The 27106-nt window shown below is 36.0% G+C and overlaps 1 protein-coding gene and 1 long non-coding RNA gene across 7 annotated transcripts in view; one reads left to right on the top strand and one right to left on the bottom strand.

Moving 5' to 3' along the window:
- KCNT2 (potassium sodium-activated channel subfamily T member 2) overlaps positions 1-27106 on the top strand; it is a 115336-nt gene that overhangs the window by 26539 nt on the left and 61691 nt on the right. For 5 of the 6 annotated variants that reach the window (XM_032118032.1, XM_032118033.1, XM_032118030.1 and 2 more), the window contains exons 2-9: positions 1715-1794; positions 7174-7273; positions 10062-10118; positions 10815-10863; positions 12152-12211; positions 15509-15583; positions 16080-16163; positions 16736-16830. In XM_032118032.1, the coding sequence (XP_031973923.1) occupies positions 1715-1794; positions 7174-7273; positions 10062-10118; positions 10815-10863; positions 12152-12211; positions 15509-15583; positions 16080-16163; positions 16736-16830 (600 nt within the window). The remainder of the gene's footprint in view (positions 1-1714; positions 1795-7173; positions 7274-10061; positions 10119-10814; positions 10864-12151; positions 12212-15508; positions 15584-16079; positions 16164-16735; positions 16831-27106) is intronic. The other variant, XM_032118031.1, reaches the window with a different exon arrangement.
- Positions 1-27106, bottom strand: part of LOC116448056 — an 88386-nt gene that overhangs the window by 2754 nt on the left and 58526 nt on the right. The window lies entirely within an intron of this gene.

The raw sequence follows: 27106 nt of genomic DNA, 5'->3' as shown, positions 1-27106 counted from the left end.
CTGTGGAATCCCAGTCTGCTGTGAGCACAGGTTTCTAAGAAAAGCCAAGCAGACAGCTGTTGGAAGGCTATCAGAGCAATTCATAATGCTGGTGATAGGAGGGGGATTAGCTCCCACATCCTCTTTCCTCTTTATCATTAAATCATGGCCTACTGGTAACATGTTGCTTTTTTGTGATAAGTGATTAGCGAAATTTTCGTACCATAACATCCCTTACTTAAATAGCTTGTGCCACTTTGTTTCCCCCCCTGAAATATATCTTTGAAGATTAAGTGTATACACTTAGCATGTGGCAGCTGCCAAATCAGGGGAGATGTTTCCCACTAGAACTGTCACTGCATTAATGACAGTAAGTACCTTGGAAAATACAGATTCTCAAAAATAAGGTTATGTTTGTGCTTCCTATGAATAGGAAGCAGTATAATTACCCATCCTACAAGGAACACTACAATAAAACACACCAAAAGCAATGACTAGTTAAAATTAACTGATTCACTGAGTGAATCACAGAGCCTTCTTTTTATGACCCTGTCCTACAAAGTGATGTGCCTAAATTTCTGGTAATAAGCAAGCATGAAAAAGTCACATTACCTGAGATGCCACCCATTCTAAGCCCGTAAGTAAATAAGCCTCCAATTCCGTAAGTGTACAGAAATATATGGTATAGACAATTATTTGAGAGACACTACTGATAACAATATATTGTACAAAAAATTGTTTCAGCAAAAAGCTTTACATGCAAGAAGGGAAAAACTAAAGTCAGGATTCTGCTAGAAAAATATGACTACATATAAAACCAAGTAGTTGAAGTACAGTTGTTTCATGAAAGAAAAGACTTATGAGAAGAAATGCTGAAATAAAATTCAAGCATGTTTATGAACATCTTTTTTCAGCTGTGCAAAACGGGATGATATACCGGGAAAGGGAGATGTAGGGAAGTAACTCACTTGTGCAATGTTACTTTATTCTTTGGCAATAATAGAACAGTTCTCAAACTGAGGCAGATTTGAGGGGAATGGAGGTAAGATGCTCCTGTTGCTTTAATATAATCAGGAGGAGAGTTATTTTCTGTACAATATTGTGTGATTACAACATGGTTTTGCTTTCAGCTCTCAGTATTTCACGGTGACAAAAAACAAGGTTCAGAGAGGGCGGTTTTGTTTGGTACATGAGCATTTGGTTATAGGTGAATGCAAACAAGTGGACTGAGACCCAAACACGTAACAGAGGTGTGAACAAGATAAAAAAAAAAAAAAATCATTAAAATGTCACTTTTACAGGAGGAAAGTTAAACTGGGATGGAAGGCTTAACTTGGACATCAAAGAAATCTTCCCTACTAACATCAAATATGAGAATGGTCATCCAGTGAAAATCCCAAAAGCATAGCTCCTTCTTATTTTGCAGTGTAGATTGTCCAAATATGTCCAAATGATTCTGCATGTAAGGGGGATAAACGAAAGGTTTTCTGCTTGGTGGTGGTGGGGGTTTTTTGTTTATTTGGTTTTATTTATTTCAGCTTTATTTATTTCAGCTTTATTTATTTCAGTTTTATTTATTTCAGCTTTAGTCATTCAAACCTAAGCTTCGGCTGAACACTCACTGTATGTCCCTCCATTTTTATATCAAGAATAGATGATTAGAGAAACAAATTATTTTGAAATACTGATTTATCTTTCATAGCCAATCCTAATACTTTCTTTTTTATTATTTCAGGGTGCAGGTTGAATTCTATATGAACGAAAACACATTTAAAGAGAGACTAAAGCTCTTCTTCATCAAAAACCAAAGATCAAGTAAGCAGCTGTATTAATTTCTGTTAAGCATATTTGTGATACTTTAAGTAAAATCAAATTCAGTTGAAGGCAACAGTGAGGTTATTATTAATTTTCTTCTGAGTTAAAATACTTAAACTTGAAAATAATGTCCTTTTAGTGCAGGGTCAAACAATTAGTGCCGTCACCAATTGTTAAATAAAATCATGATTTTTTTTCTGTGTCGTGATCAAGTTGACTAATTTGCATGGACCTGGCAGCAATGCTCATTGACAAGTCATCACCTTGTGACTAGGAAAGCAAAGACACTTAAGATGGTAAAGGAAAAAAGCTGCAAAATTTCCCAGATTTTTGAAGTGTTCTACTCTATTAAGTATTCCTAAAACTTCAAACTTTATCTGCACTCAAAAAAAAAAATTGGAAAGGAGACTGTTGGGGATGTGATACCTCAGAAATGTAGTCCTTGTCATTAGCCTACAGTCTACTTTAAATATATCTTCATTGACACATGTGCCTAAAGTCATAGGCCATCATGGAAGGGAATAAGGTGGAGGAACTAAGACATTAATATTTTTATATACATCCATGCAGCTGGTCCAGGGGGGTGGAAACATGGAATATTATCCAATCTTGGTTAGAACAGTGGAGTTCCTAGGTCAGAAGAGCAGTGACTAACCTCAATTTTCTTCTGTGTAGCAGGACTGAAGTTACCTCTATTTGCCTTGCATATGTAAAGAACTAAAATTACCATAGCTTTATCCATAAAGCTTTTAGACTACAAAGAATACATTTTATCCTTTGTAATACAGTTGAAATTGTTTCATGATTTTGTGTTTGGAAAAAGACCGAAAAGAGAAAAGAAAGAAGTTTTTTGATCTGAAAATATCCAGACAAACAAAACTGGGGAGACTAGATCAAGCTTTTAAAAATAAAACATACCAAAAAATCTTCTATCTGTAAGAGCTAGTAATAAACAAATAAATACTAGTTTTACATCAGAGAACTTGGTGTTTTTATTGGCTAAGCTTCTTTTACTTTGCAAGTAAGAAAGGAAGAAAAGCAAGAAAAATATTCCCCTGAAAGGAAAGTAAAAAGAAAAAAAAGGCACCGGGCTGTGAATGAGTGACATTTTCAATATGGGCTTTGGAATTAATTGCTGTTTTCTTAGGTAGAGAATCAGGTTTAACAAAGTTTCTGGAGGTTCATCCATGGGGAATGCATTACTTACTACACTTACCTAGACACACATAGGAATCTTAATTCAGGTGCCTAAATAGCATAGGAATGATGTGGATAGCCACCAGAGCACTGAATTAAACACAAAAAATCCCCAAGCCAAAGCAGTCAGTATTAGTAAGTTCAAACACTCCTTCTGCTTTTGCAGATCTTGGTTCTTGTCCAAATACTCAGAACCAGAATCTTCCAAAAGAAAGTCTCCAAAAAGCTGCTGCTGACACAACAACCTGCCACTCAGTCAGGTGTACTCATTCAGTCCTGCATTGAAACTGGAGGAATCTCTTGCCCAGAGGTATCAGGGAGTTGATAAACAAAGACAGTAGATTTTAGTCAGCGTTCAGTGAGAGCACTGAAAACCTTCCTTCACATATTAAAGATGGACTTGCTGTCATTGAGAAAATAATTGTCAGTAGGACCAGCAAATTTTTGGAAAGTGTAACTAAATCAAGCCTGTTCACCAAACAGTTTTTTGATAATATCACATGGTTTTGCCAACCAGAGCAGTCAGCTCTAGAATTTATAAGAATTTTCTACAGAATGCTATCCTGATCTAAATCACATATGGGCCAGTAACTTGAAATATCAACTGTTTTATTAATTATTATCCTTGTTTAAACTGATAAACTGATGAAACAAGCCTTCATCTATATCTCATGTCAATCTAGTTTTCATTCAGTCTTCTGCAAGCAAATGTCTAATCAAATTCAAACAATGTAGAAAAAAATATCTTACAAAGGTGTCACTCAGCACCCCCCCAAAATAAAAGAGAGAAAGAGAAAATGACATATTCACACAAGTGTGACTTGCTTGTACTTGCCAGGACCACACACAGCATTATCACGGCCAACAATAAGTCTCAGAGGGAAAAAAATAAGTGAAGTTTCAAGTCACTGAAAAGGGAATGAAGGATAACTATCACTAGGATATGAATTATTAAGAGTATATTTTGGTCCAGCTCCTAAAGCCAGCTGCCACTGGAATGATTTTGCTAAAAACCAACAATGTATTAGTGACTTACAAGAAAGGAATAATGGGAGGTGATTCTAAAATCCTCACCTGGTATCTGTCACTCTGTTTAGACCGACCAACTCTCTAAATCTGACAATTAATCTACAAAAATACTTCAGAGGAAAGCACCAAGGATTTATAATAAAAGTGAACGTCCCAGTCAGAGGCAGTAAAATATAATGTATCACTCTATACTTAAAAATGCCTGCAAAAATAGCAGATACTTTTTTCAACTGAGAAAGAAATGTTAAGATTTGACATAGTTATATTTAGTTCACAAAAAAAACAGATTTTGAAATGATATTATCAATTCTTCTTTTAAATAAGACAAGAGTATGTAACAATTTCGTTGCATAGACACAGTGAAATTGCATTCCCATTAAACGATACGTAACTGCATAACAGTGGATGAGTGATGGAGCTGAATACAAGTTTCAGGCACCACTCATATTCAAAATATGGAGACACTCTGTGCAAATGACCCTGCTACTTGAGCAATCTGGCTCTGAATGGAGAAAAAGAAATTAAATCAAGCAGACCATGTTGATTTATTGACAGCATGTGAAATACAGAACAAAAATAGCCAGGAAGCAAACAACTATGAAATGCTTGTTTGTAACAGAATAATAATTGAAAACCTGATTTAAATGCCTTCTGTAGTGTTTGTCCCCCTCCTTCCCACATTTGAAATCCTGCATCTCCATGATAGTGGAACGCATGCATTGCTTCCAACTCACAGGTGAATCCCCAGGTAGGGGGCTGCAGAATCTTTCTACCAGAGAAAAAAAAAGCATTTGTTAGGCCTGCGTTAATTATCCAAACTTTAGCAAGGGTGACTGCATATGTTACTGATGGCTGAGGCACACAGAGCAGGGAGAGGTGACCCAGGACAGACTTGAAGCCTGTTGTTACGTATTTATATTTTAATAATCCCAATCACCAGTGATACAGAATCTGTCCTTTGCCTTGCTCTATAAACAACCCCAGCCACGAAATGTGCTCTCTGTAGATGCTGACTGGAACCCGTAGATGAAAGCATGGCTGCTTTGAAAATCCTGCCTCACATTCTGAGGGAAACAGCCATTCCTATGGAGATACCCAGAGCCTGAGTTCCAATCAGCACTAAGATTTGAGAGTTAAGGGTTTAGGCCAGCAGGCTGGAGCATCAGTCCCCTGTATTGATGTAGCCTTTAATCAGAAAAGAACCATTTTCTTTTAGCATTTAAACCAACATATCATTTCAAAGGAATGATAGAAACCAGGCCATTATCAATGCAGAAAACAAGTGTTTCACACCAAGTATAACATTTACAGAACTCAAAACCAGGAGAAAAACAACAGACTTCTGTATTTGCCTGAGAAAGACAACACAAAACTGGTTGCCTTTTTTTGTTGGTTTAGGTTTGTTGTGGTTTTTTTTAAACATTATCTGCCTTTCTAGTTGTAATAGCCTGGTTGTTAGGGCAACCATTCATATTCCAACAGACTTCAACAAGAGGGTTAGGACAAACAAACAATGCATGTTTTCTTCAGCAACATTTCAAAAAAGCTGCAAATGAGGATCATAGCACTGACCAAGTCAAATAATAGGATAACACCCCATAACACCCCTCCCTTCCTCCCTTCCTTCCTTCCTTCCTTCCTTCCTCCCTTCCTCCCTTCCTTCCGAATTCCTTCCGAATTCCTTCCGAATTCCTTCCTTCCCCCACTTCACTCATGCTGGGGAATCAGAGGAGCAGGAATCACTAGGTTTATGTTCTCAAACCCAATTGCCAGTAACAGCTGTGGGAGTTCTCCCAAACCACAGGATTTTAACCCTTAGTTCACAGAAATAAGATGCTGTAGAAGTCCATCCAGTTCTTATGTGATAACTGAAACTTCACAACTCAAAGTAATAAGCAGTTTTATGTAATAAACCTTAAGATTTCTTTCAGAAATTGCATGGTAAAATATTTAAGAATCCATTTTCTATTTTTCTCTTTGTATTAGGTGGAGTTTTAATGGGAAAGGAAGTAGTAGATATAAAAACTTATTTATCAGTTTTATCTGTAAGGTGCTGTTTTGAACTTTGGACTGAGTAAAGTTAAAAAAAAAGTAATATTACCATAAGATGAGTATGATTCTCTCCCTAGAAGGGAATGTATGCACACAGCTTTGGGTATGCATTATGAAGCTGTAGCTCTTAAAAGATAGAAATAATTACATTGAGTTCAGCAGACCTGCTGAAGTATTTGCAACATGACAATAAACCACAATGTCCTTGCTGTGGCTGGGGCAAGGGAACTCACATCTGGGTAAGACTCAGTCAGAATATTCTACTTTGGACAGAAGGGCTCAGCCATGCAGAACTGGACTCTCAGTTTGCAAGACTAAAAATAATTAATGCTAAAGTGACCTCCAGTCACTGAACATTAGTCAACTAACAGTTTTAACTTAATTAGTAAATGAAAGCTTACATCTAAGAGTCAGATGCAAATATCCACACTAGCAAAAAAGTCTGCTGAATCTTATAGCAGTACTGAGAGTTTAAACCTTAATCCTCTAATGACTGCAAAATCACATATTGAAGTTCCACTGTAGTAGCTAATGGCTCCAGTTGGCAATGAAATAAATTGCCCATGTGATAGAAGTAAGTGTCCATGTGGATCCCTTTGAAGGAATCCTTTAATGCCTTTGTGCATTAAACCTATGTTTGTGGGAAATAGTGTAATATTTTGTGATACTACTTCTGGTATATCCATTCAGCTAGAACATTTCAATTTTCCCATGGTCTGTAGAACAAGTTGTTGATTCAGTTCAGTTGTGCATTCAGCATGACTTTTAGATGTTGTGATTCTTGAATGCATAGTTATTCGACTTCAACATTAAATAACTCCAGTTTAATATTTTATAAGTTGGGATAGAGTTAATATATTCTGTATGTGAAGCTACTGCATGAAGACTTTTTTAGATATTAATATTTAAGTACTGGCCGGTGCATATGCCCGCCTATGGTTGACAGTATGTCTTCTTGATGTTGCTGTATCTTGTATTTTAAAAAGCATTGCATAGTTTTTTACTACAGGACTATTCAAATTCCTTTTAGTTTTACCTTAAAGGTGGGTGAAACTAAAACCCCTGAACTTATTTCAGTATTTTCTTTTCTTTTTAAACTAGGTCTGAGAATACGATTATTCAATTTCTCTCTCAAGCTACTAAGCTGTTTCCTATACATAGTTCGTGTGCTCCTGGATGACCCTACACAAGGACTTGGATGGTAATGTTTGGGGTTTTTTTCTCATTTCTGCTCTCAAAGCATTATATAAGTTGCAAGAAATAAATTAATGAATACCTGTTTGGCATTCTTTCAACAAGGATTTGTTTTTATGTCTCACAGATATTTTGAAAGAATTATAAAGCTGGTCTTACATTGTGAATGGAAATAAGAACTAAAATAACAATATTATTTTTTCCCTTTGCTTCTAAAATAATCCTGGCTCTCTCCTTAGATACTGTGCATTAGATGTAATTGTGCAAACTTAGATTTATTATTACATAACATTTCTATGTAAAGTTGCAAATGTCTGATTCCCAGTTTATGGAACAATTCTTTTAGGATTTTGCTTAAATAACTTTACTTAAAACTCCAGATCCCAGAAATGGACAGATAAATACATGAAACTAAGCTTTCATGCAGATGATATTGATGATCATTTTCTAGCCTTCTGCTTTCTCTAAACACTTCAGAAGAGTGAGACCAAAAGTACATTCTATACTCACAATGATTTATGGATATAATGCATGATTTTGCACACCAAGAACTGTCAGTATGGTATTCTATGTGACTTATTTTTTAATGTGTTCTACAATTAATCACCAAATGTAGAAGAAATTATCATTTATTTAATCCTGTTGTATTTGTGTCCTGGATATATTGAATCTCCTCGGTTTTTAATGCTAATAAGCATCACTTTTTACTAACTTACTTCCTTTCACTTGATTTGATTCTTTTGTCCTTAATGCTGAAAAATACAAAACACATAAGAAAACGCTAAGCTTGAGATGATAAAACCAGCAGTTTTCACACAATGTTAGGCAAGGGACAGAGTTTGATTTCTAATTTTAATATTTGAATATCAGCTAAATATAATAAGAGTAATACCAAAAAAAGCTAGTGCACAGGAGAAATACTCTGCTTTACAAGAATGAAATCCAAAGCAAAGAAAGGTAAAGAATATTTGCTTTATTCAGCAGTGAATGAGAGAAGGATATGTGAATAGGAAGTACAGAAGATGCATTTGAGATTTCTTTTGGTCAAAATTTATCGTGAGAACTTGTAAGATCTGAAAAAGGGCTGTGATAAAATTTATTGTGAGAAATTGTGAGATCTGAAAAAGGGCTGTGAAAAAATTTTTCTGAAAAACAAGATCAGTAAAAAACTACTTTTGACTCCACATATACCTTAGAATGTCTCTTCAATAAGAAGAAACAACCAGTAAAGTTTTCATAAAAAGTTGTGGAGAAGAGAAAATCCATCCTTAGAAATTTAGGCATTTTAGCAACTCAGAGACTTACCATTTTCCATCTAACCATGGTTTGTGGCATGCTGCAGTTCTTTTGTTATGAGATCTCTGTTGAGCCCAAATGAGTGTACTATACTGCATGGTTATGTCTGGATGTGCAGGACAGGTTAAAATATCAGACCTTGTGCCAAATATACTTTTGTATTTATATGCAAAGATGCATATTCATATGCCTCACACCTTTCCTGACACGCCCTTCAATCCAAGTGTATCACAATTCACCAGACAGTGTATTTATATTTTCTATATATATTATTCCCTTACATGGTGTTGTGGTACATCTGAGAGAGTAGTTGGTGTGTTCTGTCTCTGAATAACATTTGTCTGCCTGAGAAGAGTCAGGTAAGTCCTTCTGCCTGCTCACTAAGGGCCCAGTCTTAGAAGCTGTGCCAGACAAACAACCGGCACCCCATTAATGCTATGGAGATCCTGAGGGCTGGATACCAAAACTCCTGCTGGAATGCATTCTTAAGGATGTGGTAATATGAAAGAAAAAATAATTTCTAGGTACTGTGTCACAGCCCCATGGAAGAAACTACTCAGCATGCTGAAAGCACGGCCACAGAAAATGTTTTCACCTCGTTGGTTTTAAAGTGACAAATCTGGGAGGAATTCTTGTCATCAGATTCATTTCCTGTTTTTCAGGAATGCCTGCACAAGCTGGTGTCTTTCATTCAGGCACAACGGGTGTACAGGAAAGAGCTTAAGACATAAAGCATCTTTATTAATGGGTACAGTTTAGCACTGTCCCACTCACAGTTGGTAAAAATACAGTTGTTGCCAATCTGTGGGCTGCAGATCCCTTTATTTTCTGCTGACCTTGCTTGCCAAGGATGAGCAAGGGTATTTTTCATCATTTACAGATTACATATTCCCACATCCTTACATGACCATTTGAAAGGAAGATTTGTGCCAGCAATTAAAAGCAAGATGACATCCCATGCATAATAGCCAATATTTTTACTTAGGTATCACAATTTTGTACTTGAAATACTGCTGCATGAATCTCCAGCCCTCCTCACATCCTCCAAAGAGGTTATCAAGTGTAGTTTGGTGCAGTCTTTCCTATTGAGAGCGTGGTCTTTCTATCACAGCCTATCCATGGGATAGGATTTCTAGGATCTCTTGATCTTCAGTATATATTGTGTACTTAGTCCAGCTTTACAAAGTATCATTTCAGTTGTCTTGTTTTTAAATTCGAAAAGAAATCTTTAAAAAATGTAACCTGGAATGCTTCATAGTCCTTTATCTACGGATATGGAACACGTACATAAGAAAGTACAGCAGTACTTTCTAAAAGCTGCTTCACTTTTAAAAATGTCTGTATTGGTTGCCTTGGGTTTCAAACTATTGCATGCATTTCACAGACCACTTAATGATGTAATTAATATCCCTTTCCTCCCATGTGTTTTTATGACTGTGTTCCCATATACATTTGCTAATGGAAATGGACTTTGCATGGATGGTATTGGCAACTATCAGTAAGGAATTAAGCCGGAGTTGTTCCAATCAAAACTACACACCTGGAACAATTGACTGGTGAGTTCCTAATTTAAAACAGCAAACAAAAAGTCCACAGAATGGTGGGAAGGGGAGAAACACAGGAAGACAAAGCCATTTCCATCTGGAATAGTGGCATTTTGACATACAGTAGGGATGTTTCCATAAATCTCTAGCCATTACTTACATTTCTGAATGTTCAAACTGCATTTAATATTTTAATTGTTTCTCTTTATTGCAAAGTGAACTGCTGGACTGAATGCTGGTGTGAGATCTGGGTTCCATCAATGCTGACACCTTGCAGAAATGAAAAAGGATGCCCTTAATTTAAAAAACCAATTCTGAGTAGCAGTAAATGATTAAGAGGAAATTATTGTGCCATTGAGAGTGTCCCATTCCAGTGGTGCTGTATCAAGTGCCTATTAGCACTGATAGGATTTTTCTAAGATATGACAGCCCCTAAGATTTGGATACCATTTATATCATTACACAGATAGCAAAATGTTCACAAAAAAGGATTGTCAGTTTCCCACAGGAACCTAATGATTTGCTCTGGATTAGAAATACAAGACATGTCAATATTCAGTAGATAACTACTGATTTAAAGTTTTTATAACTGAGAATTTTCTTTTTCAATAAGGCTGCTCTAATTTCCATTCACATGTACAACTTTTTTTTTGTCTGAAACACCAGATTATCATTAATTTCATATTTGTTTTCTACTATAATGAACAGGTCTCCCATTATTTGGGTGAATCGAAGCTTACCTTTATGGGGATTACAGGTAATATGTAAATGACCAATTATTGCCATTTATCAACTGCAGATTATATCGATTTACAGAATTGTAGCGGTGTTAAAGGATACTTGGAAATGTTGATAGCAGCAAGGAAATCTCATTGAACACCAAGTACAGCAAAAGAATAAAGATCAGCTGATCTGAACTGATTCTCTCTGTGAAATGTGGTTTTTTACTAAGAAAAAACTCTCTATTGAAGCTTCCAGAATAGTTATACTGCTATATTCTCTCACCATGATTGGTGCCATGCCAATACAATAATTGTACCTCTGTGTAATACACAATTTTCCAAGGGAAGAAACCCTCGATGAAAATACATTTAGAATATGCACAGTTTGAATAATTTTTGACCTAGCAGTCAGATAATTAAATTTAAGTAAAAAATACTGAGATATTTATTTGCTTATGGATACAGCCCTTTTCTGATACATTTATTTGATAAGGTAGGAATTTATATGAAAATAAAGCCTGAGTTTATCTAAGTCAGTAGTAATTACTAGGAGAAATGGATATATTTTGATTGCCTATTTTAATAATTTTGCATATTTTAATTATTTCCCAATTCATAGCATCTTTTTAAATTCTAGATTGTGCACTCTTTAGAATTTTCAGTAGTAGGGAGCATTGACTTAAAATTAGAAATCCTGAGGCTTGACTTCAGGCTCCAGCTTGATAGAATCCATCTTGATGGAATATTCCCACAATACAACATTAAAATACAAATATTTTCTATGCAAAGGACTTAAGTAAGTTTTATAGTTATTTAATGTCTATAATGATTTAAGTATTTTGTTTTACTGTTTTGATATCTGACTGTTAAAATATTTTTAAAGTATTTAGTACATAACTAACTACATTTAGTCTATTTAAGGCTGGGAAATTGAGCTCAGCTGCATTTAAATCTTAAAATTTTTCATCTTTATATTATTTTGCTGCTTTCAACTTTCTGAATTATACACAGTAAGAAAAATGTTTGCTTTTCTGCATATTCATAACATCTTCACAAGAAAGTAAAGAGCAGACTGGCTTTCCTTATTTACAGCTTCCTTCTTCTCTCTCCCTGTCATGTGAAAAGATTTTGGTGCTGTTTAGGAATAAATGAAACTCAGAAAAATAACAATATCTAAGCTTCAAGCAAAATTCTCTTAGCTGAGAGGGTTTCAGAGGATTCACAGAAAAGCTGTTTTATATAATCATTTATTTTCATTATAATGTTAATATCTATTCTCTAGAAGCTAGTATTAATACACACATTTTTTTCCCTTCACTTAAGGTGTCTGTAGCTGTAATAAGTCTCTTTGAAACTCTGTTGCTAAGTTATCTAAGCTACAAGGTAAGTACTCTTTATTACTATTAGGTAGAATTCATTACAAAAAATAACGGAGTTAAATGTTTCAATATAAAGTTTATGTGTCTGTGCCCACACTGGTGTGCGAACAGGGAGTTGAGAAAAACACACTTTTAGAGGATGGCATATTGTCACCCAGGCAGCCCTATTTCCCAAATTTATGAGCAAACTCTCAATATCTAAAGAGTGGAAGTCAGCAATTAAGTGCACATTATTTTCCATTGTGTGCTGGCACACTGTAATTTGAAAATACATTCTTAAAAGTGACCTTGATTTTTTGATACTGATTTTTCAGGTGCACAGTTTTATCTGTCTGTCCATAATGTATTGGACACAATTGTCATAGATGTCAAAGCTGTAGCTACTCAATACATATAATTCAAGTTTTAGCCCTCTAAAACTGTGCACCAAAAAACTAGGCCAAGACAGTACTTAAAAAAAAAAAAAAGGATATGTACATACTTGTGTTATCCATCTGTGTGATGCTATTGGAATATCTTTTCAAAATGTCTTGAAATCATTTGATGTGAATACAATGTATTTTTGTATTTCCATTCTCTTTTAAAAGTTACATTTTTCTAATATAATTATTAATTTTTCTTCATTACATTTTGTTCTGCTCTCTCTCTGCATTTTTAGTATCTTGAGGAGAAGAATACTAAAATCATTTAAAATCATTTATCAAGGAAAATACGAAAAAATTTGCTTTCTAAAGCCGAAAATATCTTGGGGGGATAATCTTTTTTTTTGTATTATATTTTGTATTGCTGACATTCAGTATCTATCAGAGCCACCACTGAATTTAGAGACTTTTATTTCAGTGTGCTTATCAACTGATTAGGGCATAAATGTTTTTCTTAGTGCCCAATAATGTTAAGAGGCTTGCAGTTGTCTGCTGTCTAAAAATTATTCTTCTTAATCCTTGGAGCATATATTATTTAAGGGCTGGGGGCTACAAGTGAAAATCAGTTATAGGCAGAAATAGTCCAAAATTTATATCCTGGTGTCAAAACAGTAAAGAGCAATCACAGTTTGTACTGTTCCTGAGTTTATTGGGCAGCATTTGATCCTCATCCATTCTGCTTGTGATTTGCATCAATTTCAGTGGGTACAAAAGAGGAATTCTTGGCATATCAGCTTCCATGAGAAGTTATTCATTACTGTGTGATGGATGGAAAGCTCCACTACCCTGATTTGCTGCATGCACCTGCCACAGAAGTTGAAACAATATTGTGATTCCACTCCCCATAAGGGAAAGGACTGAAGGGCTAATCTAAGGAACAACAAGAGTACTGAAATGTGGTTTGGGAATCTACTTGGTGCAAACACCTCCTTCCCCTTGGTCCTGTTTTCCTAGTTTTACACCAGTCTCTCAAAGCTAAGAATGGTGTTATTTCACCCACTGTAAGGCTTTTTTGCACACCCAAGGTGACCAACTATGCCTTGGTTCCTGTAAATCTGATAGATTACTTATTTTACAGAAACATTTTCAAAACATTCACAATTTAGGTAACTCATTTTTACAAGCAAGAGAATTAGTGAGGAAGAAAACAAGAAAAAGATGATTGTGTTTGCATTGGAGTGCACATTACTAGGATTTCACAAATAACCTGTAAAATGAATAAAGCAGTCATTTGAGAGAATACTCCAAGAGATTGACCTTTCTGATACCTGCGTGATGACATATGAGAAATGATTCAATATGCAGAATAGTGAGGGCATAGTAGCATATCATGATACTATGATACAGGGAATTTTCATTTCTTATAGCTTTTAAATAAAGGGGAATGCAAAGGATGTAGCACTGTGTTGTGATGTTGATCACTTGGATCCAGGCATGGAAGGTTTACAATCTGCATTCTCACAGCCTAAAGTATTACATGAGGGTTTGTCCTTGGCCAGAATTCTGAAAGATGTCTACGTCAGAAATCTCTGTTGTCAAAACTTGTCCCAGACATCTGGCAATCCTGCATATCCCTGGTGCACAGGCACTCTCACTGCTTTGAGCAGCACCATCCATTCTCACTGCAAAAGGCAGTTTTGCAGAACTCATGATGCATTTCCATGGGGAAGCCAGAATCCTACAGCTGCACACATCCCTAATTACCTGGAGCCCATCCATACAGGCATTTTGCCTGCACAAGTAAATTATGTGACATTTCTTCTCTATAATGCAGAGGAGAAAACTCCTAACATTAAAAATGAAATCACAAAATGGTTCAGTTTGAAAAATCAGATTTGATTTTGATTTTATTCTTCATACAAGACCCCTTCAGTTTACAGCCTCATAATCTCACATGTACGTCTGACTCCCACCAATTGCAGTTACGTGGAAGACAATAATCCTTGCCCCTTAGGCTTCCAGATGTGAAGAGTTAAAAATGGAGAAAGAATTTTATGTGCTATGGAGTTTGTATTTAATTTCCAGTGGCTCTGTCAGGTGGTTGTTCTTAAAGGGAAGATGAATATGTCATTGCAACTGAAAATATAATGCTCTACTGCAAACTCTTGTAGTACTGCCATGATATGTGCCACAATGTTATTGTATTACCTATGATGGAGTCCTGACACATGGCATTAGTAAAGCTGTAAGTCACTGAAGTTCAACTACCTTCCCTCTTTAATATATGGATTTTCATCTCAACTTTTAATCATTCACAGCCACTGCACAGATTTGGAAAAAAAGTAGAATTATCCCCATCCTGTAGCTAGCAGTAAGCAAATTAAAAGATCAATACCACTTCATTGAAACATGTGGGAAGACCTCTCATTTCATGTAAGCAAGATCAAGTTCCAAAAAGCCCTGAAGTGTTCTGAAGTGCTGCGGGCAGAAAGAGAGAACTTGATATTGTAGTCCTAATTCAAATATGAAACACTCGATGTCTTCCTTACTTCCCTCTCCAAAACAGCTGGGAAAGAAAAAATGCAAAGTAAAGATCAAAGATAAATGCAAAGGATGGAAGGAAATTTAAAAGTATATATCTTTATATATATACTTTTATCTTTTAAAGTATATATCTTTTTATATATACTTTATTTAAAAGTATATATCTTTTACTTGGGAAGTAAAATTATGATAAACTGCAGGAAAAAGGATCCAGAGCGATCTATGTTCTATATTCACATTTGTCATATGTGTTTAAATCTGAGATGAATGATCTTCCTGAATTTCAGGTATGGGAGAGACTCCCCATGTTCCTTTGGGATATTACGTGTATTTCTCATCCGAACTATTTGTAAGCCAACTGTGACATTGTGGGGTTTTTTTCCTTTTCTTTGAAGGGAAATATCTGGGAACAAATTCTGAGAATACCCTTTCTCCTGGAAATAATTAACGCTGTCCCTTTCATCATCACGGTAAACATATTTGAATTAATACATTTGCACATCGCACTTCTATAGCTGCACAAATACTCTTATTTTTTTAAAGTAAATTTTATTCTTGTATGGATGATGAGTTCGTGCCTATGGAAACACAAATTTGTCAACCACAAGAAGATAGTTTGCTACTGGAGTAAAGTAATATAGATAACTTTCTACTTCCTCTTCCATGGGCACAAACAAAACCAAAACCCTCCAACTACAGCACAATCAAGAAAATAAACCAGCTGGTTATTAAAATGTAAGAATCACTCATGTCTGCAGTGAAAACTGACTTGTGTTCCTATTTTATCTAATTATCTTGCATGTGGTTAATCACAAAGGAAGACAAAAATGTTATTTAAAGCCAAATCTCACACTAGAAACACATTAATAGTAAGTATTTTTCCCGAGTGTTTTATTGCTGCTTGAATAGAAAAGCTCTAGTCCTCATCAGAAAAGCTTCTAATGAATTTGTTAATTTTTCTTTCAGATTTTCTGGCCAGTCCTAAGAAACCTGTTTATTCCTGTATTTTTAAATTGCTGGCTGGCAAAGCATGCTTTAGAAAATATGATTGTAAGTATGCAAGGGAAATAAATATTCCAGAGTTGTATTTTTTTAGTGTATTGTCTTTAGTGGGATTTTGGCAGTACAGTCCAACCCTAATAGGAAGCGAACCAGATCTGTATTTAGATTATACAAATGGTCAAGCATTACTAAACTGCTTTCTGTATCAAAATTAGAAAAAAGTAAGACATGAAATCTCAATTAGTAGAAATTGTTACTGTGCCAGTAAAGGAAATGGCAGTGGATGGTTCTTGTGCTACTCTGCCATTCATACACAATTGCAGGGAACTCAACTGTTAGGCCTTAATTGGGCCTTGCAGCCTGTAATTTGTAAGCTAGACATGAGCAGACCTCAAGGCAGCTTGCAATAGGATCAGAATTGTGCTGGGATGAACAAAGAACTACTTAAATAATCACAGAATCGCAGCTGGCTCTTCTGCACCCTTCTATATTATCAGCAAACTCTTAAGTGCATTTGAGTGACTGCATTTCTATCCGGGCACTGTATAATTCCTCTAGAGAATCAGATCCTGGCTCATTGGTTCAAACCCCCAAATAACACCTATTTTCCATTAATACAGAACGATCTTCACCGAGCCATCCAACGCACACAGTCTGCAATGTTTAACCAAGTCCTCATTTTAATATCTACGTTATTATGTCTCATCTTCACTTGGTAAGTGGCCAAATCCCCTCTGTTTTTATTATATATACTGACTTTTCTTTCTCTCCTACGTGGTGATAAAACAGGCCTGGTAAAAACCATGCACTGAAATAAGAAGGGTAAAACACTTCAGTGAGAGTGTTAACTAGCACCTGTACTGTCTGGATGCACTGGGTTTGGGAACAGAATGTGCATGCATGGGAAAGGAAATCCTCCTCACTCTAAGGAAGGAAATACAGATGATGCAAAAACATGGGATAAAGTAGTGGGAAATTTATATATGCACCAAGAGTGCAATCTCAGCAGAGAAATCACTCAGATGTGAAGAATAGCAACAGAAGTATATTAACCCACACCAAGGTCACCTCTCTCTGACTGCTGGGACAGAGAAGAATGTGCAATACCTCAGCCTTAAGTCTTTGACCAAGTCAGGTTCCCCCTAAGGATTACAGGGGATAGCTGTTAATAATCCTGATTACAGACAGTGTAGAATTTATTAATCTGGAGTACTGGCAGTACTGCATGGTAGGTTCGAACAACCAAAATGTGTTACTCAGAAGAATGTTTTGCTTCAAGACCTGAAAAACTTAAATTTACATCCACAGGGAACACCATTTGATTGCCACATGTTTATATTGTGCCAGAGGGATATGGTGTTAGCCAGGGCTGGAGGCAGATAAAGGAGAATACATGATCAGTCTGGCTATACAGGAGCTCTGTAGCTGACTTAACACACAGAATTCTCCTATCAGTAGTGCCTGAGAATTGAGAGTCATACTCAGGGGGAATACAGGATGGTGTACAATGTGATACAAGCTGGTGTACAAGAGGGCAGTAAAGAGAGAAGATGATTCTGTGTGGACAGGCTAAATCACCTGTATTTGTTTTGCCAGACAAGATGCCTTTAGGTCAGCACATTGATAAAGTTTGGTGTGTCATTTTGGAGACAGTGATTAGATTTTCTCTTACTTTATTTTTCTAGCTTGCCTTTCTGATGGTCACTGTTATGTGCTGCCTAACCCTTCTGGTAATAAGTGTAACACAGCACATGGCTTTTTAGAAGAGGAGTTTGCTCTAGCCAGTGGCTAAATAAAGGGTCCAATTTTACCCTTTGTCTTAGGGCCACACACCTGCATAATGACAAATGCTGCCTGTTCTAGACAGTTATGAATTTTTGTGATAGTTATCTTGTGATATCTCTTATTGAACATTATGTAATTTTGTATTAATAATAAGGACTTGGACATTTTTAATTTTGCTTTTTAGTTTTTACAATACAAGGTGCTTTTGAGTAAATATTCCTTCATTTGTTTTTACTTACCTATTTCAATATTTTACTGAAATGCTGCACAGATTATGTATCATGCTCACCACCAGGCATTGTGATAACTGACAGTAAAACATGCAGGAAGTGGCGAGCTCACCTGTAATTATGTCTGGGCTCAACAGCTGCAGGTACTACTTCATTATAGTTCATTATTTACTGACCTAGGACTGACCCTGCTAGACTTGAAAATAAGCTAAGTAAGATGAAGACACCCAGAACTGCAGTGACTAAGGAAATGAAGCCCTTTTGGAATGACTGAGAATAGTAGTTCAAACATCTGCAGCTTCTCTGAGACTGTGTTCAAGCAATTGTTGCTCTTGTTTGTGTGAACACACATAATGGTATTTTTACACATTCTTTCTTTATACTACTGATTATGTATTTATAATACCCCCAAAAAATCTCTTTAAACAGTCCAAATCAATTAACTTAGTGTCTTTGCTTATGTTATATCTATGGTGAATTTGAGAGAGCGTTTAATTTTAAGAGACATCATTTAGAGCTTATATGAGTTTCTTCCTGCTGCAGAGGACCAAAGTCCATTGCTGGAATCTGTCCACTTAAGGATGTATTTCACCAGACTGATCTTTCATGTTTTCTGCAAAGGCAAGCAGTACCTAGGTCTGTTACCCCAAACACATTTGGGAGCCAGCACTTGATTTCCCCATACCTTAACAGAGCACGACACACAAAACTTTTCAACCATCAACAGTCTGTTTTCATGAGCACGTTTTGGTTCCATTTAGAAATACTACCCTGGTCCATGTAGTACCGTGGCTTCAGTAAAGCAAAATTACTAAGGCTGGATTAGTAGTTTGAGTAGAGTGCGTTCAGTTGCAGAGCACTTTCCCCTTAGAGGGTGGGGGGTCATGCTCATGGTGTGCTTTTGGCACCAGTGATACCTGCCCTCATCGAGCCTCCCTGCTGACACTCAGGCACTGCGTGGATTAAATTGAAACCCCACAGCCCCCTCAGCTCCTGGTTGCCAGGCTTGTGCCGTCTGCTGCAAGAGCAACATCAGCACTTTTGAAGCCAATATTGCTTTAAAAGACAGGGTGTTCTGTTCAAAGCCACCCTTTTTGTCGGACACATAGACAGAGATGGAATGGAGCTTTTTATGGGAATGACATGATTTTATAAAAAGTCCAAGATGGTATGAAGCCCAGAAAGATTCCTCATTGACTTTGTTCCTGCCTGCATATAATATGTATTTTCAAAATAACTTTACCATAATTAGCAAGAAACCCATAGAAAATGAATTAAATTTCACCTTGTGCATCATCCTTAAAACCATCCCATACATCTCCACATCAGAATCTTATAAGTGGTGGTTACACAGATAGGCACAGTCCGGCTTATGCCTCATAACTCAGGTGGGAGCTTTCCAATGAAATTTAATAAAATTAATTATCTAAGGTTACAACTGATTGGCCAATCTCAGTTTTTAGATACCATTATGCAGGCTGTCCTTTGCACTCAGAATATAGTAGAAAAAGGTGCCTTTTGTGGTTTTATATACTGTTGACAATTTTCAATGTTATTACAGAACAAACAGTAATCACAACAAAATTTATGCTCTACTACACTGTTTGATATTTGGTGATAATTGTTTATGGATCTGGGGGTGGAACTCATTTGCAGGTCCATAAATCTGTAAGACCAATTCCACTGTAGTTTATAGATTACATACAAGGATTTTTTTTTCTCTTTTTTTCTGACTTCAAAGACAGATTAGGTTGTCCAATGATTTTTCTTTCTTTAAACATCTCAGTGGCCTTGTAACCAGAGCAATTTTACATCTATTAAAACATGTGTGCTCCAATATGACAGACTGTTCAGCAGTTACCACTGAGAGAGTTCTAGTGAGAGTTACAGACCTAGTCATAATAATTGTGTCATTAAGCTAATGGATGTTTGTACTTGTTTGTCAAATGGAATACTAATTATTTCTGTAAACTGTATAAGAAGACAAATAACAGTTAATGAGTATTCCAGGCATCTTTCTGTGACACAGTGAATCATCTATTAAAACTTACTTTGAATTTTAAAGCAGTGTTAGTCATGTATCACCAGTGTAGAGTGATTAGCTTGTGAAGGAGGTGGCTACAAATTGTTTGAGATGGACGGTTATTTTTTTCATACTCAAACCTGCCCAAACTTCGCTTATGCTTTCATGGAAAGCTCACTGAGGTCAACCTTTATATTTTTTTACACTTCAGTGCTTTCAGCATCAGAAAATAAGGACGTTTCCACACAGTAACTTACAGAATACTCACAGAATGCCAGTACTGCAGCCTCAATGGCAATTACCCACTCACAGTCCTCATCCAGAGGAAGCAGTAGGAGTAAATTGCTTGAAAAGATGAAGACAAATCCAGACAATGATCTAGTCCAAACAAGAAAAACCAAGACCTTATGATTTGGAAGAATATGTCAAAGAAAAAAACCCACCCAACCAAGAAAGGATTAATCGCAGAAAATTTTAGAGAGAAAAAGGCATCTCAGTGCTCCAGTTCCCTTTATTATCAATAAGTAGATACAAACACCTAAGAAGAGGATCTGAAGGGAACTAAATCACCACATGGAGGTCTCGACTTCTCTACCTTTCTGTGTTGATTTTGACAGGAGCCTACAATGGCAGTTATCCAAGAAAGATGCCTAGCCTTAAGTAGGATGACAAGTGTTGGTGGATTATGCAATGTAAAATAAAATGTGGATTTTTGGCTCTGCAATTCTTTCTGTGATGTTATGTTTTGTTGTACAGCAGTCTCAGTGTTCAGGACCAGTCTCAGTTGGATTTAGAGAGGTTTTCTGCATTCCAGGACAGCACAAGACTGTGCTTCTGTCTTTCAGAATCCAATGATTCTAAAGTGGTAGAGCATATGAAGTTTTAGGAGCTAACAGAGTAAACAAGAGTTGCAGAATTTAAATCCAGAATATTATACAACATTAATTGAAAGTTCTAAGTAACTGGAAATAATACAAAATAAATTATTCAGCTATTACAAGAATCCCACAAAGCACTGAAGTAATAGCAGTGGTACTTTTCTTTCTCTGAAACAAAGCAGATCTGTCAGGAGCCCACTTGTTTCAAACACAGGATCTCTGTTTTCTGTTTTGAAGTATTCCTGTGCAGTGCTCTCCAAATACCAGCAAGTAGATCTAGAAGTAGGCCAGTAGCACATGCAGTACCTTCCATATCCATTGTACCAACTCCCACCTTCCCCTTGTCCTGCTCCTCAATTGCTGGCACCAGGGCAGTGTGGATGGGTGGTTTTTCTGTGTACAATGAAAATTGAGGTCAAGTTCAGACACTGCCTTAACACTTCCTTAAGCGATGGGACAATGAATAGGCTGTGCAGCTCCTGGGAGGTCAACAGCAAAACATTTCCTAAAATATCCACCTGTTATTTGTGAGCAAATAATCTCTAAATTAAATTAGAGTTTATGTGAAATACTGCCTTCTGGGAAAAAGCATGTGCATGAACACAAGGCCAACATTCTCGTGAGCTTTGGTAGGAGAAACATATTGAATACAGAGTTTATCTTTTTTAGGCACAGAAATTTCTAAGGTGGCTTTGCTGCAATCTGCTGTTTAAGTAGCGTGTGAAAACAGTGTTGCCACAAATAGTCGCTAATCTAGATTATTTAAATAAAACAAATTCAGATAAAACTCTTAGCGTTTCTTTTGGAATACAAATTTATGGGATAGCCACACTTCTTTCACCTTTGCTAGCACTGGGATACATTTGCTTACATGCTTATGATTAATACTTAAATGGCCAAGGCTTTTCAAAAGGCAAGCAAGTGTAGTGAAAATTACCATTAAAAAAATGTAATAAAACCCACAATTGTTTCTTTGATTAATGCCTTTTCATATTTTTATGCAACTATTGTATTGTGACAGCACAGAAATATTACCATATACAATTTTCTTTCTTTGTTGATAGCTTGGTATTTGTAATAATACACTTTAAAAATATTTTTGCATATTTAAGTTCGAGAGTTCAGATCTGAAATAGCATATGGGTGATTAGTGCTGTTGAAGAGTGTTGCTTAAAGATTGTAAGATAAGGATGTGTGCCGGTTAGTTGTTTGTGAAAGGCAGATCAGAAATCATGTGTATTATAGGGAGAGCAGAAGTATTGAAGCTCAATCAGAAGTCTTTTTGGCTACCCATCAAAGACAGTTTCTATGGAAACCTAGATAATTATACAGTGATTTTCATGCTATTTTAGTTATTAATTTGGTAGTGACATAATATTTCCTTTGTTAATCTTTTTAGATGTTTCTACATAGTTATTTCTAGAATAATTAGGTCAGCATCTTTCCCATGGCTCATGCAGGGAATTCTCTGTGCCACTGATGTAATGGAATATTTAAAACTAGACACAGACACCAGTGAAATAAATAACAATTTGAATGGTCTATTTACTGTGGTCTGTGGAAAAAAGTCATAAAGGTTAGAAGGTTCAATCTAAATTATCTTCTTAGAATGTTCATTTGTAGCCATCTTGTTTGCTTAAAAATAAAAAATTATTAGACTAAATGATAGCTCAGAAAGCTGCCTTTACAAAGCCTCTCTAAAATGGAGTGCCAACAACGTTACTTATAAGCAAATTCTCCTATTTGGAATATATATAGAAATATTAAATTAAGCAAGTAAATAGTATGATTGAGAGATTTATGTTCTTTTATTTCACCCTGGAAAATGAGTCAGCTTCATGTACTTGTGATCTTTTCAAGTTACAAACTTTGCTAATTTTCTATCAAAGGTTGCAGGTCATTTCTGAATCTGAAAATCAGTAGTTCAAAACTGAATATAGATAAAGGTGGGCAAAGTTAAATTTGTATAAATTTGAAAGACAAAATTAACTTATCCACGTTTTTTGTTCTCTGTTGTAGCACACAATATTTCAATATTGCAGTGCAATGAGGTGTGTACCTCTACATTATAGGTCAGGCAAACCATCCTTTGACAATTAATGTAATTGCAATTTCACAGTCCAGTAGTGTATTCTATAAATCAATATTTTAAATTGACACTAGGAAGAATTTTCAGCTGGTCTTCCAAGGCCTCATCTCTTGGTGGGAGACATTGAAGTAATTGCTTCCCATTCTGAAAGTTCCAGCCCATATCCTCTGAAGCATTTTTATCTTTCTCTTCTAATAATTTTTTAATGCCAGGTGAAGGTACTGAAACTTCAGTAATGAGAATATACGTATTTAAGGAGAGCGCAAATCATATATTCAAAACCAAACTCCTGCCCAAAAAGGAGGTAAAACGTCACTCAGGTTCTTTCCCAATATTTTCCCCAATAACTTCCATGGGATGTAAAGCTTTCTCTCAAATACCAAGTGCTGCTAATATTTACATCAATAATCTTGACAACTTTTCATTAAAGATGCATTGAGAATATTGGTGAGGCACAATATTTTGGAAAACATTATGCACTCTGAATATGCCATTGGGAGAATTTCAGCTTTTATTATCATGACATCTTGCAATACAGTAATAATATTACCAGATACCATGACAAGCAGAGCTTGTTCTGGCAGCAGAGGCCAATTACCATTACAAATGGAGGAAAAAAAGCAAATGAATTTGAGTCATATAACATTTGGACTGTTAGAAATACAATTCTAGGACTGCATCTCCATGGTATCCTTTCTTCAGCAATTGTATTTTGAATTTTGTGAGAGATAATAAAATCAAGCTTACTGCTAGTATTAACTAATTACGGCTTGCCAACACATGTAAAGTGACACATAAAATTCCTCGAAGTTGGTCTAAATGCATTCCTGTCCTTGTTCCTTTGCAGGAACACAGCACAAAATAGAGTGACTGTGAGGAATATGTAATGTCTCAGTAAAAGCAAAACATTTAATTAGCAATGTGCTTTCTTTGTCATAAAATGGGGTTTGGAGAAAATCTAGAAGTGATTGCCCAAAGAGCAAGGATAAATAAGGAATATCAAAGAAAAATCGAATGCCATATTCCATAAAAAGCCTCAAACAATTACCGTATTTCAGTATGTGCAATATGCATTTGAGATGTATGTGCATGTCTTCAAAATTATCAACACTTGAAAAAGGTTCACAGGAAAAATGTGGTCAGAGAAAAGGATTTGCCATAGGGAGTCAGGGAGGTGAACTCTACAGGCATGCAGATTATTAGAATGTAGGTTTTCTAGGAAGCTTTCCATTGGTTTATAAACACATAGGCTTGTAAGTAGATGCCTTGTGTGAAAATGTAAATGTTATATATGCAAAAGTTGTTTGTTACCTTCAGAACATGGGTGACAAGAATAACTGCAGTAAAATTAAATGCTGGAATGAAAGTTGATCTGGAGTGTAACCAGAGTCTGCAGGATGTGAAATATGATACGATCATATTGGCAAAATAAATTTTAGGTCTTGCTTTGGTTTTGGGAAGACTTAAATAAAAGCATGTAAAGTTCCCCTTAAAGGGGCAATTTGATATATAAAGTAAGTGTCAGAACCCCCTGTCTTCCATCTCTTTCCTTACAGGAAGGCATTACATTTCACAAGCTTCATTTTGTCTTTGCAGTAAAAAGAAAAACCTGATACTCACATGCTGTCTTTGAAAATATCCTGTCATTTTAGACATAGCAAATAGAATGCCAAGTGTAACAACGGTGAGTAACTATGTTAAGAATGTTGCTTCACCATTCAGTCGCTGGCATCAAACCATCATCACTCACAATTCCTGGCTCAAAAATGAAATTGTCATTAGCATGCAGACTTAAAAAAATAAATATATCTTTCATTGACTGATTTATTAGGCTGACAAACCCTTTATTTTACTTTACAAAGATCTGGTGTTTGCGGTGGTTTATGCTAACACATATAACTGTATTATCAGATGCCATCAGTTATTCTGGTTCTCCAGTGAGCAGTAACTCATAATGCTGATTTGTGATCAGCATAACTCTTCAGTGCTTTTGTTCACTTTTGTTGTCTGTTTCACATTCCAGCTACATTTTAAGGGTGTGAAGTTTAGCAAAGTTCGTATTTCTCAAATCAGAAAGCGAAGAGTTACAAAAGGTGTTTGATATAACTTTGGCCATACAAACAGAACATGGCACAAGACTCCAGGAGCTATTCACTCACTCTGTGTCTCTATTAGGTGTAACTTTATGGAATGTTGAAAGGATATCTCAGAAGCTTTGGCACAGATCAGGTTGTGGTATGAGAGCATCTAAAAAGAAGGATTTTAATGCACTTACAATGGTTTTTAAAAGAAAAAAATCACATCTAAAATGCATTTTAAAAGAAAATCTATTCTGTATACTTGGTATTCCACTAGAAATTACCATAATGTTTAGACAGATATTTTTCAAAGAAGGGAAGGGTAGAGGCACAGTCAGCTATAGAGTGTCACACTTGGGTGATAAATACACATTTGAGATTTGTAAATAAAGACTCTTTAGGGTACAATCCAGATAAACAGCACTCTAGTGAGTTCCGTACTTCCACTGGCAATTAAAACCTTCTAAAAAAAGTTGTAAGTAGGAAATTAGTTGAGTTCTGATGTCTCTCAATCTCAATAAAATAGCTAACTGTATACTTAGAAAGGAACTCAAATATATGCTTAAAGTTGAATATATGCTCCCATTCTTTGCACAAACATATTTTTGGGAGTTGTGCATTTCTGCCATATATTACTGTGTATTAGAGCAGAAGTGCCTGAGTCACAGCCATCGGAAGAAAAAATTATCAGTGTTCATTAGTAAATACTGAAGAACAAACCATGGGTTGACTTTGTAGACTGAACATGTAACAACAGGCATGAAATGCAGTTGTCAGTTGCTTTGGGCACAGAACACCATATGTAATCACAGTGCAGAGCAAAGCAGCGTGTTCACTGATGCTGAAGGACTGGGAGATCATACAGGAGCCGACGACGTTTAAAGGTGCGCAGTACATTATGGTCTCCCGTAATTGCATGCATTGTTCAGAACAAAACTCTTTGTGGCATTCCATTGCTGTTACTGTTTTTTCATATTTTAGGTTATTATTACCATTGGCTTTCATAGATGACAAGCCTTAGTCAACTGCTGAGAATGAGCACCTAATCTGCTTTTTGGTTTAAATACAGTCCTATATTTTGCAGATTTCTTTACATATTAGAGATGAGCAGAGAAAAACAAGTAAATGCAAATATCTTATGCAAAGAAGTTAAAAATAAAGTTACTGATGAGAGGGCACAGCTACATATGGGCATGTACTTGCATTTACTAAAATTGGATAAATCACTGAATATTTCAAGTTGGAAGGAACCCATCATCAAGTCCAACTCCCTGCTCCTCACAGGATTACCTAAAACTAAATCATATGACTAAAAGCTTTGTCCAGATGGTTCTTGAACTCTGACAGGCTTGGTGCCAGGACCACTTCCTAGGGGAGCCTGTTGCAGTGCCTAAACACCCTCTCAGTAAAGAAATTTACTTCTGGTTTAACTTTCCCTGTGGCAAAAAGAACGATTGTGGGTTATCTTTTAACTGTACTCCTTCACTTGATCTCCTTTTGTTCACTTCGCTAATATTCTAAAAGTATAAAAGAAAAAAAAAAGCACAAAATATTCAGCCAACTTTAAGGCAAATATGAAATGCTTCCTCTTGAATATTCAGAGTGAAAGTCTAATTTTAAGAGTTGTAGTGACTGTGTAGTAAGAATAAAATCTTACTGAATATTCTCCATGGGCTAAGCAACCAAGGGGAAAACATGCCAGACAAAACACAGCAGAGACTATAGAATATGCTGTCAGTCCTGGTACTCACAGTGGTCCTTCTTCCTCCTTGCCTTCATCTCTTTGGTGTTGTGATCATTAATCCCATATTATTGTCCTGGCTGCTTGAGGAAGTTCCCCTTTTCACTCACGTGTCTCCTGTTTGTTGGTCATTATGATGCCACCTGTGCTCTCACTTTAGATGATGA

This window comes from Corvus moneduloides, chromosome 9 (genome assembly GCF_009650955.1).
Source record: "Corvus moneduloides isolate bCorMon1 chromosome 9, bCorMon1.pri, whole genome shotgun sequence".
NCBI classification, from domain to species: Eukaryota; Metazoa; Chordata; class Aves; order Passeriformes; family Corvidae; genus Corvus; species Corvus moneduloides.
Note: the sequence above shows the minus strand (reverse complement) of the source record. Positions and strands in the feature narration are given on the sequence as shown.